This window comes from Chelonoidis abingdonii, chromosome 2, assembly GCF_003597395.2.
Source record: "Chelonoidis abingdonii isolate Lonesome George chromosome 2, CheloAbing_2.0, whole genome shotgun sequence".
In the NCBI taxonomy this organism is placed as follows: domain Eukaryota; kingdom Metazoa; phylum Chordata; order Testudines; family Testudinidae; genus Chelonoidis; species Chelonoidis abingdonii.
The window spans coordinates 69,894,987-69,911,379 of record NC_133770.1 but is presented as its reverse complement, the minus strand read 5'-3'; the positions used below and the strand labels follow the sequence as shown (position 1 = coordinate 69,911,379).

The 16,393-nt window shown below is 45.1% G+C and overlaps 1 protein-coding gene across 1 annotated transcript in view; it reads left to right on the top strand.

Moving 5' to 3' along the window:
* The window catches only part of DAZL (deleted in azoospermia like), a 33,080-nt gene extending 22,267 nt beyond the window's left edge, over window positions 1-10,813 (top strand). Inside the window, exons 8-10 of the mRNA XM_032801126.1 lie at window positions 8,589-8,696; window positions 9,644-9,742; window positions 10,760-10,813. Of these exons, the coding sequence (XP_032657017.1) occupies window positions 8,589-8,696; window positions 9,644-9,742; window positions 10,760-10,813 (261 nt within the window). The remainder of the gene's footprint in view (window positions 1-8,588; window positions 8,697-9,643; window positions 9,743-10,759) is intronic.
* Window positions 10,814-16,393: the final 5,580 nt, after the last annotated feature.

The following is a 16,393-nucleotide window of genomic DNA, read 5'->3' as shown; positions in this document are numbered from 1 at the left end:
GCGTGCCGTGCATGCACGCTTGTTGGAAGATTTTTACCCTAGCAACTCCGGCGGGCCAGCAGGTCGCCCCCTAGAGTGGCGCCGCCATGGCGCCTGATATATACCCCTGCCGGCCTGTCCGCTCCTCAGTTCCTTCTTACCGCCGTGTTGGTCGTTGAAACTGTGGAGCGCGGCATAGCTGTCCTCCACGTCCCTAGCTTCTCCTTGTTCCATTGTTCTACTAGTTATATTTAGTTAGAGTTAGAGTATAGAATATTAGCTTTATAGTTATTTACTTGTTGTATATAGTTAGCGGGCTTGGGCTCTAGGCCCCCCCCCCCCACACACCCGGCGCTGGGCTCATGCCCTGTTCGCCGGGGTTCAAACTGTGCTCAGCCTGCAAAAAGCCGATGCCCACAAGCGATCCCCCACGACTCCTGCCTAAAGTGCCTCGGGGAATCGCATATTTCCGAGAAGTACCACATTTGCAAGGCCTTTAAGCCAAGGACCAAGAAGGAGAGAGACCAGCGCTTAAAGACTCTCCTCATGGAAGCGGCACTCAACCCTCCGTCCTCGGCACCGAGTGCCGATTCCGCTCCGGCACCGGACTGCACCGGGCCCAGGAAAACACCTCAGCACTGACCTTCCCCTGCACCGGGCCCCGACAAAAGACCTTTGGCAGACTCGAACGGAGCGCCCGGCACCGATTCCAGCTGCGGGACCGATATCAGGGATTCCGTTGACTCCGGCCCGGGAGGTCCGTCGAGTCCGGCCCCTCACAGCGCCCCAATAAGATCCGAGGTCGAGCTAATGGTCCCATCAACGCCTGAGATGTTCTCCTTGGCTAGGGACCCTATAGCGTTAACAGAGTCTGCGCTGCCTCAACCCCCGGTGCCTCCGGTGCAGGTTCTACAATCTAAGGGCAAGCCAGTGGCCATGCGAGCGCCGTCTCTGGATTTGCCGAGCTGACGCCGATCCCCATCACGGTCCCGACACCGTTCCCGGTCCTGTGGGAGATCTCGATCAAGACGCTGCTCGCAGTCCCGGCACCGCTCCCCGCGGCGGTACCGGTCTTCCTCACGGCGCAGGTCTTCCTCACGTCGGTCCCGATACTCCCGGCTCCGCTCCGGCTCGAGCCATCGCTACTGGCACCGAGATTCGAGAAGCTGCTCCCACCGTTGGCGTTCCGGATCCAGGTTGACCTCCTGGCACCGAGCTGGTGGCAGGTCCCGGTCTGGATCGTGGCACCGTTATGACTCCCGGCACCGAGGAGGTCTCCGCCATCTGGAGCGAGGGACACATATCAGTCCCGTTTGGCTCCTCCCTGGCTGTCCCGCCAGCCGTCAGTCTCCTCGCAAACAGACAGCACGTATGCCCAGGACACCGACAGGCCTGCTGCTTTATTCCATGAACCCCTACCTCAGGAACATGGACCGCAGCAGTGGGGATTCTGCACTCCCTGGGCGTACCACCAAGCCCAGGGCCCTCAACAGATTCCCCCGCGTTCAACTGTCTCCGAACACAGGGCTCCGGAGGCCACATCGTCCCGTCCTCCCCCTTCCCCTACAGAGGAGAGGTTGTCTCAGCCTCAGGACCCTGAACTCCCTCCAGAGTCGGATGCAGTGCTCCAGGCAGAGCCTCCTGCAGATCCACTCCTGCCAGGTCTCTCCTCATCATCCTCCCCGGATGAAGCAGTGGCTGGAACACCATCCACCAGCCTCCCTCTGCTTGATCTCAGGGCGCATCAGGACCTCCTCAGGCGCGTGGCGCTGAACATGAACTTACAGGCTGAGGAGGTCCCAGTAATTGAGGATCCAGTGGTGAGCATACTGTCTGCCGATGTACCCACTCGAGTCGCCCTTCCTTTCATCCGGACCATTCAGGCCAATGCCACGACCATCTGGCAGTCTCCGGCATCCGTTCCCCCCTGTTGCACACAGAGTGGAATGCAAGTACATGGTGCCCTCGAAGGGCTACGAATATCTGTATGTCCATCCGCCCCCATGTTCCCTCGTCGTCCAATCCATAAACGAGAGGGAACACCATGGTCAGCAGGCCCCGGCCCCAAAGTCTAAGGAAGCGAGGCGCATGGACCTGCTCGGCCGAAAGGTCTGTTCTGCGGGCGCCCTCCAGCTTCGGGTGTCCAATCAACAGGCTCTCCTTAGCCGCTACACGTACAACACCTGGGCGGCAGACAAATTCAAGGAGCTACTTCCGCAGGATGCGTGTCAGGAATTCTCTGCGATCCTTGAGGAGGGCAGGAAGGTCGCGAGAACTTCCTTGCAGGCATCTTTGGACGCCGCAGATTCGGCCGCCAGGACTCTAACCTCTGGTGTTACCATGTGCCGTATTTCCTGGCTCCAGGTCTCTGGCCTTCCCCCGGAGCTCCAGTATACCATCCAGGATCTCCCATTTGAGGGCCAGGGCCTGTTCTCGGACAAAACTGACCCTAGGCTGCAAAGCCTAAAAGGCAATAGGGTCATTATGCGTTCACTGGGGATGCATATGCCCATCATCCAACGCAGACCCTTCCGGCCTCAGCAACAACACCGGCCCTACCCCCAACCCAGGCAGAGGCAAGACTTCGCCAGAACGGCGAAATAGAAATGGCCGACGTAGACAATCGGGCAACCTAAAAGGAGGACAAAACCAGAGCTCCTCCAAGCCTTCCTCCGGCCCGAAACCTTCGTTTTGAAGGTGCGCCCGAGGGCGCTGTTACCAGTTTCTCTCACAGATCCGTCCCCTCCCTTTCCAAACCGTTTCGTTTTTCCTCCCTGCGTGGTCCCAGCTAACATCGGACCGCTGGGTCTTACGCACGTTGGAACTTGGATACCATCTGCAATTTGTTTCATACCGCCCTCCCGTCCCCTGCCTCGTCCCTCTTCAGGGACCCCTCTCACGAGCAACTCCTCCTCCAGGAGGTGCAAATGCTCCTTGTCAAAGGAGCCATAGAGGAGGTTCCAGAGAGCGAGCGGGGCAAGGGGTTTTTTCCCGCTATTTTCTGATCCCAAAGCCAAGGGAGGCCTCAGGCTATCCTCGACCTGCGGGAGCTCAACAGATACCTGGTAAAGTTGAAGTTCCGTATGGTATCCTTGGGGACCATTATCCTATCCCTGGATCCTGGAGACTGGTACGCCGCCCTCGACATGCAAGACGCCTACTTCCTATAGCCATCTTCCCACCCCACAGGAGGTTCCTTCGGTTCGTTGTAACAACCGTCACTATCAATTCGCGGTCCTTCCGTTCGCCTCTCTACGGCCCCGCGGGTGTTCACCAAGTGTATGGCTGTAGTCGTCGCCCACCTTCGCCGCAGTCGCATACATGTATTTCCATACCTCGACGACTGGCTGATCGGGGATCCTCAGAGACACAAGTCCTCAGCCACGTCCAGCATGGTCAAGCGACTTTTCGTGAGCCTAGGCCTAATGCTCATGTCGAAAAGTCAACACTAATCCCACTCAGAGGATAGAGTTTATTGGCGCCATTCTGGACTCCACCTGGCCAGAGCCGTTCTTCCTCTATCGAAAGATTCCAACCTTGACGGCCATCATACGACGGCTGCAGGCAGCGCCTTGACCTCAATACGCACTTGCCTGACTCTCTTGGGCCACATGGCGGCCTGCACGTTTCGTCACGGAGTACGCTCGCTCCGCCTGAGGCCCCTCCAGTCCTGGCTCATTGCTCATACCGTTCGGGCCAGGCGTTCTTGGACACGGTTGTCACCATTCCCCAGGACGTCTTAGGCTTCCCTGCAGTGCGTGGCTGGATCAGTCCGTGGTGTGCGCGGGGCTCCCGTTCCATCCGCCCCAGCCCTCGGTGTCCCTGACAACAGATGCCTCAGACCTGGGATGGGGGCCCATCTCGGTACCTGCGGACCCAGGCCAGTGGTCACCTCGCGAGCTAGCCCTCCACATCAACGTACGGGAATTGAGGGCGGTCCGCCTGCTTGTCAAATGTCCGTCAACAACTTCAAGGCCGCTGTGTTTCGGTATTCACCGACAACACAAGACCATGTATTATATAAACAAGCAGGGCGGCACGAGGTCTTCTCCCTGTGTCAGGAGGCCTTGAGGCTCTGGGACTTCTGCCTAGCCCACTCCATTCACCTCATCGCGTCCTTTCTCCCGGGGTTCGGAACACCCTGGCGGATCATCTGAGCAGATCCTTCCTTTCCCACGAGTGGTCCCTTCGCCCGGACGTCGCTCTTTCGCTCTTCCGGAGGGTGGGATGTCCCGGATGGACCTCTTCGCGTCCCGCGGGAACAGGAAATGCCAGATGTTCTGCTCCTTTCAAGGTCTCGAACGGGTTCGGTGCAGACGCCTTCCTTATTCCTTGGACGACGCACCTGTTCTACGCATTCCCACCGTTTCCGCTCGTCCACAAGGTCCTTCTGAAGGTGCGCAAGGACAGGCCCCATTGATCATGATAGCTCCAGTGTGGCCCCGACAGCATTGGTTTTCCATGCTGCTGGACCTGTCCGTGGCCGACCCTGTCCCCTGCCTCTTCACCTGGACCTGATCACTCAGGACCACGGCAGGCTCCGTCACCCAGACCTTCAGTCCGCTACACCTCACAGCATGGCTCCTGAGTGGCTGACCCAGTCGGAAATGCGTTGCTCTACCCCAGTGCGACAGATGCTCCTGGGAAGCAGGAAGCCTTCCACTAGAGTGACGTATTCAGCCAAATGGAAGCGTTTCACATGCTGGTGTGCGGATCGGAACTTCCTTCCCACCGAAGTCTCCATCTCTAATATATCCTTGACTACCTCTGGTCCCTTAAACAACAGGGCCTGGCGGTGTCATCTCTAAGGGTTCACTTGGCGGCCATTCCCACCTTCCACCCAGGAGGGGATGGCCGCTCGGTGTTTTCTCACCCAGTGGTGACTAGGTTCCTTAAGGGTCTGGAGCGTCTTTACCCCTAGATTCGCCACCCCGCCCCCACCTGGGACCTAAACCTGGTTCTGGCCAGACTCATGTCCCCTCCATTCGAACCATTGGCAACTTGCTCCCTTCTCTATCTCTCCTGGAAGACCGCTTTCCTAGTGGCCATCACCTCCGCAAGATGGGTGTCGGAGCTCCGGGCCCTCACGGTGGATCCCCCGTATACGGTTTTTCACAGGGACAAAGTACAGCTGAGACCGCACCCTGCCTTTCTCCCCAAGGTGGTCTCGGCCTTTCACGTCAACCAGGAGATCTTCCTACCTGTCTTCTTCCTGAAACCCCATTCGTCTGCAGGGAGCAACGGCTACACTCATTGGACGTCCGTAGGGCGCTCGCCTTTTATATAGAGCGAACCAAGCCGTTCCACAAAACCCCCCAACTCTTTTTGTGGCGGTAGCTGAACATGTTAAGGGGTTGCCTGTCTCATCTCAGAGGATCTCCTCGTGGGAGACGTCCTGCATCCGGGCTTGTTATGACTTAGCCCAGGCCCCTCCGGGCCACGTGACTGCGCACTCTACCAGGGCTCAAGCCTCATCGGCGGCTTTCCTTGCCCACGTGCCCATCCAGGAAATCTATTGGGCAGCGACCTGGTCCTCCGTCCATACCGTCGCTTCCCACTATGCCCTGGTCCAGCAGTCCAGAGATGACGCGGCCTTCGGCTCTGCCATGCGACACGCTGCGACCTCTCACTCTGACCCCACCGCCTAGGTAATGCTTGGGAATCACCTAACTGGAATGGATATGAGCAATCACTCGAAGAAGAAAAGACGGTTTCTCACCTTTGTAACTGTTGTTCTTCGAGATGTGTTGCTCATATCCATTCCACACCCGCCCTCCTTCCCCACTGTCGGAGTAGCCGGCAAGAAGGAACTGAGGAGCGGACGGGCCGGCAGGGGTATATATCAGGCACTATGGCGACGCCACTCTAGGGAGCGACCTGCCGGCCCGCCGGAGTTGCTAGGGTAAAAATCTTCCGACGAGCATGCACGTGTGGCACGCACACCTAACTGGAATGAATATGAGCAACACATCTCGAAGAACAACAGTTACAAAGGTGAGTAACCGTCTTTTTCTTGGGAGAACAAAAACAATTTTCATTTCTTTTTTTCTCTATATTCTCCCAGTTAAGCCCCTGGGAGAGTTCTAAGGCTATAAACATAATTTGAACTACTCCTCTTCATGGAAGATTAGAGGGGATAAAATGATAGCCTTAACTTTTTTTCTTCAAGACCTGTACAACGAGAGCTTTACTACTGCTTATTGATTGTTCCAATTTTTTTGAAAGGCTCTCTGATAATGTATAATAAAGCAGATGCTTGTAGTATTTCTGAAAGTGTCTACAAATTGCTGAATCTGGTTCCTTCCAACCCTACTGAAGCAGGATAGACTATAGTATCTCTGCCAAATTGATTGGACTGGCAACAGTGATTGGAAGCCATCAGCTCTAACTCCCAAAGAAAGGTAACTTTCCATGGCTTTGCAGAGATGACAAAACATGTAATTCTTACTCCTATGTTCCTTTTAGAGACCTGTAAGAATTTTATTCTACTTGTATAAAACCTGAAACTTGAATCACTGTCCACATTTAATCCAGATGTATTTTTTTTCCCTGTTGGAGGATCTGACATGACTTCCCTTTAGGCATTAATTATTTTAGTGCAATAAAAAATTTGGCCATGATTTGAAATTGTACTGCTTGAGTATATGGATAGGATATATGCACAGTGCAATTAGACACTGGCGGCTGGCCTGTACCAGCTGACTTGAGCTTGTGAGGCTTGGGCTAAGGGACTGTTTAATTGTAGTTTTAGGTATTGGGGCTTGGGTCTGAGCTTGAACGTCTATACCAAAATTAAACAGTCTGTTAGCCTGAGCTCCATGAGCCAAAGTCAGCTGGCGTGGGCAAGTTGCTGGTGTCTTAATTCCAGTGTAGACCTAGTCTATCTCAAAGTCGATATACTTCTTGGTTTTTCTTCCTGTGAATGGTATCTCTTCAATGCCATTTCTCACAGTCCCCCTATAGGATGCGTGGGGGATTGAAAATAATGTTAATCACTTTCCCACTCTGATATTTTGAGTCTCAGGGATGGACTTCTTTCACAAACTATTGAAGGTGTCTCCATCTATCCCCATGTTGAACAATTACTCAGCTCAAGTCATAGTTGAGAACAGACTTATATTGTCCTGGTTTTGAGTGGGTGGGGTAGATCATGTGTACCAAGCTTTCTTGGTAGCATACTCTAACCTCTAACATAGAGGGAGAAATCCCTGTGCTCAACACATTCTTTGCAGGGAAAGTCTGTAGATCCATTACAATGTGTCTTCCATTTATTGGCGCTCACCAGAAGCAGAATCAGGCTTATCACTCACAGCAGTCTGGAAGTAGTCATACGCCTGAATTTCCAGCCAGTTTAAGATGCAAAACATTTAATGTTTAAAGGAATTCATTCTAACAGGCTACTAAACGTTCTCCTAAAAAACAACTTATAGTTCCATCCTAATTACTGGCTGGTAGACAAATAGTATGCTTTAGAGATAGGTGCAATAGGGTGAGCTGTCTTTCAGAATAATAGTGCTTATATTGGGTTGAATGGATCATCAGAATTTCTCTTTAGAAGAAACACAGCTTTTTGAATGAGACGTGTGTGTGTGGTAAGCACCATATACCTTCATAGTATAGTGCTTCACTGTGGCAATGTATTAACTATTTTATAGTCTGGAACAGGAAAAATAAAGCTATTAATTGTAGTAGTCTGAACACAATGTAAACAAGTAGGGAGAACAGGAAGTAAATTTATCACAGATTTGTGTGTAGGGGGTTTCTCAGAGGGGCAGTGACCACAAGGGTGTTGTGGCCATATGAGTAATCAGCCAAGCTCCCTTCTTGGCTGAAGTGTCAGATACCAGCACATTTCTTGTAATGCTTAGTTATAACTTACTTACTGAATGGCTTTAGACTGAGTTCTTATCTTCCATTTGGGTGTCCATACAGGATAGGAGATACTGTCTGTCGCATCATTTTTTGCCTTGATAAGCCATTTGAGCCATGATTTTTGTGCAGTACCTCTCATGGAATGGCATTGTGGTCATGAATCTTTCACCAGGAGACTACTGGAAGTTCAGTGGCTCTCAAGGATTTTTGGGCCTCTGTTTGTTAGTGCCTTGGATCCCCCAGAACATCCCACGCCAGATTCTTTCTGATGGCAATCAAAAACTATATACCTGTGCTCTCTTCCAGCTCTTGGCCTGGTCTTTGCAGTCTATTGGCTTCAGCTGTGAACACCTTTTCTTCCCTTCTTGTCCACCCAAATTAGATACAATTCCCTATTAAAATAACCCTTTTTGAGGAGGAGAGCTGGGTCTAACTTCCAGCATTACACCATGAAATGTATCCTGGTGAACCAGTCATTCAGTTTATCTGGAAGGAGCAATAGATACTCCTGTGCTGATGTTTTTCAATTTTTGAAAGTGTCAACACATCAACCAAAAAAAAAAAAAAAGAAAGAAAAGTAAAAGTTGCTCTGCCTTAGTGGTAGTTGAGGACCAGGAGCCCAGCTGCTATTCTTCCAAACTACTCCCAATTCAGATTACAATAGACCCACAACCATCCACCTTGGGATGAGGAGCACCTATACTTTCATTCCTTAACTGCAACACTTAATTATACAGGCTTATACTCCAGTAAACTACCACTGCAGTGAAGTAGAGCCAGAAGTTATCCAAGCAGAATGTTCTGTTCCAGAGCCTGCACAACCATCTGGAAACAGTCCACAGAAGGCAAGTGTTCACTCTGAAGATGTATATTCTTAAATGTCACCATATAACCTATTTCTAGGGACTTGTGTGGAAGGGGTGGAAGGAAGTTGTAGTAGATAGGGCACAGTCCTGGGATCCTGGGTTCAGTTTCTGCATACTCTTAGGCTTTGAGAGACTTGTCCAAGGTCATAGGCTACCCAGTGCCTCAGGTTCCCCACAGTAATGGGTGGTAAATACTTCCTCAAACACAGTGTGAGGTTATTGGGTACTATGATAGACAAATGTATAAATCAGCATTAATTCATCAAGCAACTTTGTTTAGCCATATGGCTTGACTTACAGTGAGAATCACATGAAACAAGATACAACTTTTTTTCAGTTTAACAATTTTAATTTTATTTTGCTTCTGACAATTTGTGGAGTCAAAAATCATTGGAGTATCACACTTGTCTTTCATTTGAAGTCTCCTAGTTTAGGAAATGGCATCATGTCCCCTTCTGGTTGCAGATCCTTAACTTTTGGGACTTAAATTTAACTTGGTATTCAATAGACATCACTTGGTTGTATTGCCAATTAGTAACAAATTCTGGCTTGTAATAAGGAGATGGAACACTTGTTTGGTCAGTGGCATTTCAGGTGTGGACCAGGTTACTAGAGGAAACAAGTAAACTGAAATCTCTTCTCTCAGATAATTCTGTAAAACCCCAGCCTAGTAACTTCCTTTCACAAAGAAAAGAAAAGCTTCATATAACTCTGAGGGAAAGAACAAAATTGTTGTTGTAATATATTAATACAGTTTGAATATAAACTAGCAAATATGCTATAGCAAATAAGCACTTGATAAATGTTGACACTTGCCAGTAATGCTGAATGTTTACACTTCAGAGTTTAGCATCTGATTTATAGACATGATAGTTAATAAAGTCAGTATTGTTGTAGATGCATGTTACTGAAAACATGTATTTCAGAAGTCTGTGGACCGAAGCATACAGACAGTGGTATCCTGTCTGTTTAATCCCGAGAACCGTCTGAGAAACAATCTTGTATCCCAAGAGGACTATTTCAAGGTACGGGTAAAAGCAAACTTTAAAAATTTGACCTGTCGTTTTTCTTCTACCACTATTTACTATGGTGACAAGTAACTCAAATGCTGAAAGACTTGTTCAGTGTTTGTGACTGTAGGCTGCTCTGGACCAGTTCTGTGTCTGGCTCTGACACTTATTGTGATTGCTTGATTTTCTGTGGAGATCTTTGATATAACTATTGCAGTGGTATTTGGAAGGTCTTGAATCTTAATACCAGTGCCCAAGACAACCTTTATGAAACCACTGATGGCCTTGACTTGAATTAGATTGAACAGTGCAATATCACAAACCTGCACAAAAACTGCTATGCAATTCAAACTGGCAATATTGGCATTAGCCTTTTCTTCCACATTATATCTTTTTCCATAACATTTTCCTTCAATGAGAAATAGATTAACCTTGGTCTGTTGGTACTGAACGAGCAGCAGTTTATTCCCTCATCCAGAGGATGACTTGGGTTCTATAAATTATGTTCTTCAAATCTATCGTAACTGTATTCTGACATTCAAAATCAGTGAGAGTTGCTACTGCAGTCCTTCCAGCTGTGAAATGGAGAATGGTGGCTTATTCTTGGACTTCTCAGGTCTAAGGCCTAATGCTTCCACTCACTCTCAGGGTTGTGTTGTTTTGTTTTGCTTTAGTTCACAAATGTGTGTTTGGGCTAATTACAACTTGTGATCACACTGTTTTTATGTGAACACACCCTAGTATCTGCTGATTAAACTCTCCATTAGGATTTTTTAAGGCTGTCTTTCTGAATCTTTGAAGAGTTTTTTTCAGTTTCTACTTGTTTTTGCAGAATAAACACTCCTACTCTATTATCTGAACTAAAAAGCTTTATGTAAAATCTGCATTTCTAGGACATGAGATTTTGAAGGAGCAAAATTTTAAAATATATCTCTGCTTTATGTAACTTACATTACTTCATTATATTGTATCTAGCAATATTGTTACCTTTCAGTGAATTAAAACTATATTTTTCTTTCCCTTCCCTCACAGGAGAAAAGGGTGCATCACTTTAGAAGAAGTAGGACAGTGCTTAAAAGTGTTTAACCAATGACACTTGAAGACTTTAAAGTGCCTGTTTGGGGTGTTACTGTTCAGTATAGCAAGATGTGCTGTACAATTATATAATCTTATGGAAAAAGTTACTTCAAGTTGAAGTTGTTGTTCATATTTACATGTTATCTGTTCCTAGATTTTTTTTTTTTGGTTTGTTTCTAGCATTTTAAGGATATGATCGACTAGAAAGTTTCAGTAGTACGTTACTTGGGTTTTGTCCTTTCACTTGATGCTAGAATATGTTAAAGTTTTTTAAGGAATTTGTATGGAAAGATTACTCTGGGTTTAATTTGTAAATGTGTGAATTTTCTTCTGGGGTTTAAGGTACAGTTTGCATGTTGCACTTGTTTTCTCTTAAAACACAGCTTAAATGCCTGACAAGTTTAGCTCATAATTCAAAAGTTGGACTAGAAATTTGCCCAAAAGGTAGTTTTTAAATTACGTTCTTAATCAGTGGAACAGAAGACATCAAGTTGTAACTCAATTGAAGCCCTTCAAGTCTATACCTGGTGTTATGTTGCTGGTTCTCTACAAATAATCCAATCAATGGAGATTACATTTATTAGTTACAGTTTATGTACCTGGAGTCTGAGCATCACTATCAGTTTGATTGGAAAAAGTAATTAAGAGAATTCTAAAATTCCTAGATCTAATTCAAAGAAAAACCCAAGAACATAACAAGCTACATTAACTACTCAGTGGGTTACACTTTTTTACTGAGCAAATTTTAACAATGCCTGTATCTTAAAATTGTGGGAAAATATTGACATTAAAATAACCTTGTTATATCACACACATTGTTAATCAAAGAATTTTGTAAGGAAACGTGTTTTATAATAATTATGTAGATTTTAGAGTTTCGTATTTGAAAAACTTAATAAATTTTTTTTTTTTTGTTTGAGTTGGCTTCCTACTGGAGATGCTAATTACAGTATTGCAGCTGTTGACACAGGTGTTAAATTTTGTCTTTCTAGATGTCACTGTATTCTCCCAGCAGCCATTTGTTGCAGTACTTGTGCTATGTTCAACATTATCCTGTTACACAGATTTGTAGTAACTGGATGTTGCTTAGCAAATGTAGCTAAAACCATCAGCTAAAGATCAAGGTAAAGAGTTTGTCTAATGAATTCGTTTGAGACCGTAGTACAGTCTTTGCTTTTAGACCAAAGTTTGAGCCTCTTCAGAGATGGTGCACTGATCCCTTAAAAGACTAACTAAGGTGATCTGACAAATGCCAAAATAATATTGGCTCCAAAAAAGAAATCACATCCAATGTTGCCCAGGGTTGTCTGAACCCAAAACTATGGTAACTTCTATTTCCCCCCTCTTCAGGGGGTTTCAGGAATAAATCGTTGGGAACAGAACTTCTCCATTTGGTAAATGATTGATACAAATGTCAGTGGTTTCACCCTCTCTTGCCCCCCCCCTCAAAAAAATCCATTTTAAGTCTACAGCACACATCTAAAATAGCAATAGTCTAGTGCAACCCAGATATAGTTACCCAAAGTATGAGATCATGTCGAGCAGTCAGCAGCAGGTTTTTGGTGGCCAGCCCTACTCTTATCCATTGGGGAGTGGGATGTCACCCTCTGAGCTCATAGAAAACTTCTCCAACTTACACACTCTGACTTATCTTTTAATAGGTTGCTCAAAAAAAGCACATCTCATAGTAATCCCTTGCAAACTAACAATTTTCCTAATATCAGCAAAACAACTTTGTTCATAACATCAGCAAAAACTCAATCAAGAACATCTAGAGCCATGGTTAACTAGCCACACTTCCACCTATTCTCATGGTTCTTCCAATTCTGTTTCTGTATCAGCAAAACTGAAGCTGCAGCTATTTCATATGGTTGTGCAGAGCTGTTATGCACGACTATGTTGTGTTCTCGCTTCTAATTAATGATGGCTGAGTGCACCAAAATGGCTGTAGTTTTGTCAAGTCAGTTTCTCTCATAATTCCAGCTCTTAGTTTCCACAGCTGAGTATGAAGTGGGGAGAGAACTGATGTTCTGGGGCCTTAGGCTCTCCAAGATGAGACTGTACAAAAGTGTATAGGCGTTGCTTTGGAGTGTGACACAAGTATATGTTAGTAAACACCCAGAGATGCTTTCTTCTGGATATCAAATACAGGTTGTTCAGAGAGAGGCTTTGAATTATCTTCTGGTACCAAGTTGTGCCAGTATTTTAAAAGGGTAAATGGAATGCCCAGGTAACTATAAACCAGTTAACTTGACATCATCCAGGGCAAGATAATGGGAAGATTGACATGGGGAACATCCACTAAAGAATTAAAAGGATGGTAACATAATGGCAATCAACATAGTTGTGTAGAAAATAGGTTTTGTCAAACTTGATATTGTTTTTAATTGAGAATATAAGATAGAACTAGGTAAATTGAGATTATATACTTAAATTCTTTATGATTTAGTCTGTTACACAACATTCTGATCATTTATTTTTTTTTGTTTAGTCCTAACTTTTCAATATAGCCCATATTACAGGGATTTAAAAACTGATAGATCTCAAAGTAATTGTAATGAGTTATCAGACTATGTGGGAGTGTTTCTAGTGTGGTCTCTTAGAGATCTGTTCTTGGCCCAGTGCTATTTAATATCCAAGGTTTGGAAGAAAACAATCATTGCTATTAAAATTTGAAGATGAACATTTGCAGTGATAAACAACAAAGAGGACAGGTCAGCTGTAGAGGCCACTCTGGATCATGTGGTCAGGAGGGCTTAATTGAATGTGTGCAGTACTGCACCTGGGTGCGAGGTCACATACAGAATGGGAGATAGTATCCTCGAGTAGAGTAGTAGTGAAAATGATTTGGGGATAATTATAGATAAGCAGCTGAACACAAGGTCCCATTGTGTACTGTGGCCAAGAGGGCTTACACCTCTGTGGAGAATGTAAGCTGGGAAGAACAAGTAGGAGAATGGAGGTGGTATTACACTTCATTTGGCATATAGTTGAAATACTGTGTCCAGTCTTGATGTTAACATGTCCAAAAGGATGTTGAAAATTGGGAAGGTTTTGTGATGCAAGAATGAATTGAGGTCTGGAAAACAAAGCCAATAAATCAGAGACTTAAGTTGTCTATTTTATTCAAAAGAAGGTTGAGGTTCACTTGATCCATCTACAACTATCTGCATGGGAAAGATTTCTGGGAGTAGATAGTTCTTTAATCCAATGGAAAAAGGTGAAATGAGAGCCAGTAGTTGGAAGCTGAAGCTGGACAAACTTAGGTTAGTAGTGTGAGCATTTTTAATGGGATAACACGTTGTTGGAACAACTTACCTAGGTATATGGTGGATTCTCCATCATTTGAGCTCTTTAAGATGGGATATCTTTTTAAAAGGCCCCAGGCCACAACCAAAATGTAAAAATACATGTTTTGTTGCATGGTGACCTATAAATGACACTATGGCTGACCACTAATAAAACCCGTTGAGGGTGTCTCCTCATTATGAATAAAAAAACTAGGAACAGATTAGTAGGTTGGCTTCATTGAGAGAATTGCTGAGGGACTACTCTCTCTCCTGCTTCATAACTTGTGTGGAGATCCTTATAGGATTATGGATAGCGTGAGACAGAGCTGATACAGACCACTCCATGCCTTCAAGTGTGTTGCAAAAGATTTGCCTTTTTTTGCTCTTGAAAAGAAAAAATCTGGTCACTAATTTTGTAGTTTACTCTAGTTCTCATCAGTAGTAAGTTACAAAACATATGTTTCTGAGCAATTTTACAGTAATTGAAAGTGATTCCCCTGAAGTTAAGAGTTCTCTACTTTCCAAATTTGGGATTCTTTGTTCTCTGCCACTGTCTTAAGCAACTAAACACTGTGCCCTGGCCTTTGTGACTCAAAATCATAGATTTTGTCAAACCCCCCCCCCCCCGTTTTTGAAAGGTAATTGTTTTTTCATAGATGCAAATTTCATTTAGCTTTACATTTTTCTGGTTGGTTTTATGTAGCAACTATTAAGAAACTACTTACATAATGAGACTAAAAACAAAGTAGCAAAACCCCCAAAAAGTATAAAAGGAAAATATCTGCATAGAGTACATATTTTGTGTTTATTTGATAGTCTTACCAATAACACCATCTGGTGAGTGTTAACTGTTCTGGAAATGAATTGTCCTTACAATTATGCTGTGAAGGTGTTTTTTTTTGTTTTGTTTTGTTTTTGTGGTGAAATGCATAGCCCAGTCCTTATGAGTGCCATTTATTTTCTCTTCCACGAGATAGCATTGTGCTGCTTCCCTGAGCTATTCCTCATCCATAGGAAATTCTTGGGTGTGTGTGTTTTTGTTTTGTTTTGTTTTTTCCATTCCCATCTGGGAATTGTACATTTTATAGCATGCACCAATAAAAGTAACAAGTAATAACATATATACTTTTTTAATGTTCTTTTGAAGTACACAATAACCATAACACAGGAACAGTAGGTAAATCTCTATTGTACGTTGCATTCAGGAAGTTTAAAACATCTGTTTAGTATGGCTGTAGTTGAGGGCATTACCAGAGTATATGCACAGTAGAGCCTCTTGCAGATTTGCACCAAGTATATAGTCTGAGTGGATTGTTAATGTGTAACACTCAGTCTTGTGTGTTTAATCTCATTGATGTTTACAGGGTCAAACATTTTTAGCAATGGAAGAAATAATATTTTCCCAATACAATCTTGAAAGGAACACTTAGCTGTTTTTTTGGTATCATCCAAAATGTGCTAGGGACTTCAGAAATGGATGAGAAGACAGACCCTGCCCCAAAGAGAACTTAAACAAGAGAGCTAAAGATACCAGCATAATGTTGGATCTTGTATGAAGTACACCACATCGTTTGTTACTTTTTCTCTGGTTCCATGGCCGCGTACCCTATCCAATGTGCTACACTGCTGTGGCCACCATGCCTTCCTTTCACAGGCCACATGATGTGAGACAAATTCACTCTGTATCAGACAGAAGGGCACTTTCTCTATTAGAATCCTACTCTGTGTCTGATGTATACATGAAGTCCACACTAAAAGGAAAAAAGTATTTCCATTTCAGGTATTTGTATGTTTAAAAACAAAGACATTGACTGCTAAATTCCTTGTGATGTTTTACGTGAGAGGGATCTAATGCTTGAAGCTGTAACTTGAAAAGATATATTTCCTTAATTGTTTCACATCACAGGCTTGCTTTCTTATGTATGACATAAAGCAACAGATGGTCTGTCTTCCAAATCTGCTAATTAAAAGGTATGCAAGCTGCAGCTGTTTGCAGGTATATCTTAGTGGACCGAATATTTCAAGGCAAGTACAGCATATTGCATGTCACTAACTATGAGGTTTTTCCCCTCCTTTTTCCATGTCTTCGGCTGGCACATGAATACTCCTCAGTCTTAACCTTGATGGCCTAATGTATCAAGTGTTGCTCCTTTGGAGAGAGATCTCTGAGCAGGTATCTGGGTTCCAGGGGCACTTAGTAAGGCAAGCTTAATTCATCTTGCTGAGTTGGGGGTCATTTTTATTCAAAGATGATTCTGAACTCAGTGGGAATATTTGAAAATAAAATCTGAAGCCAGTG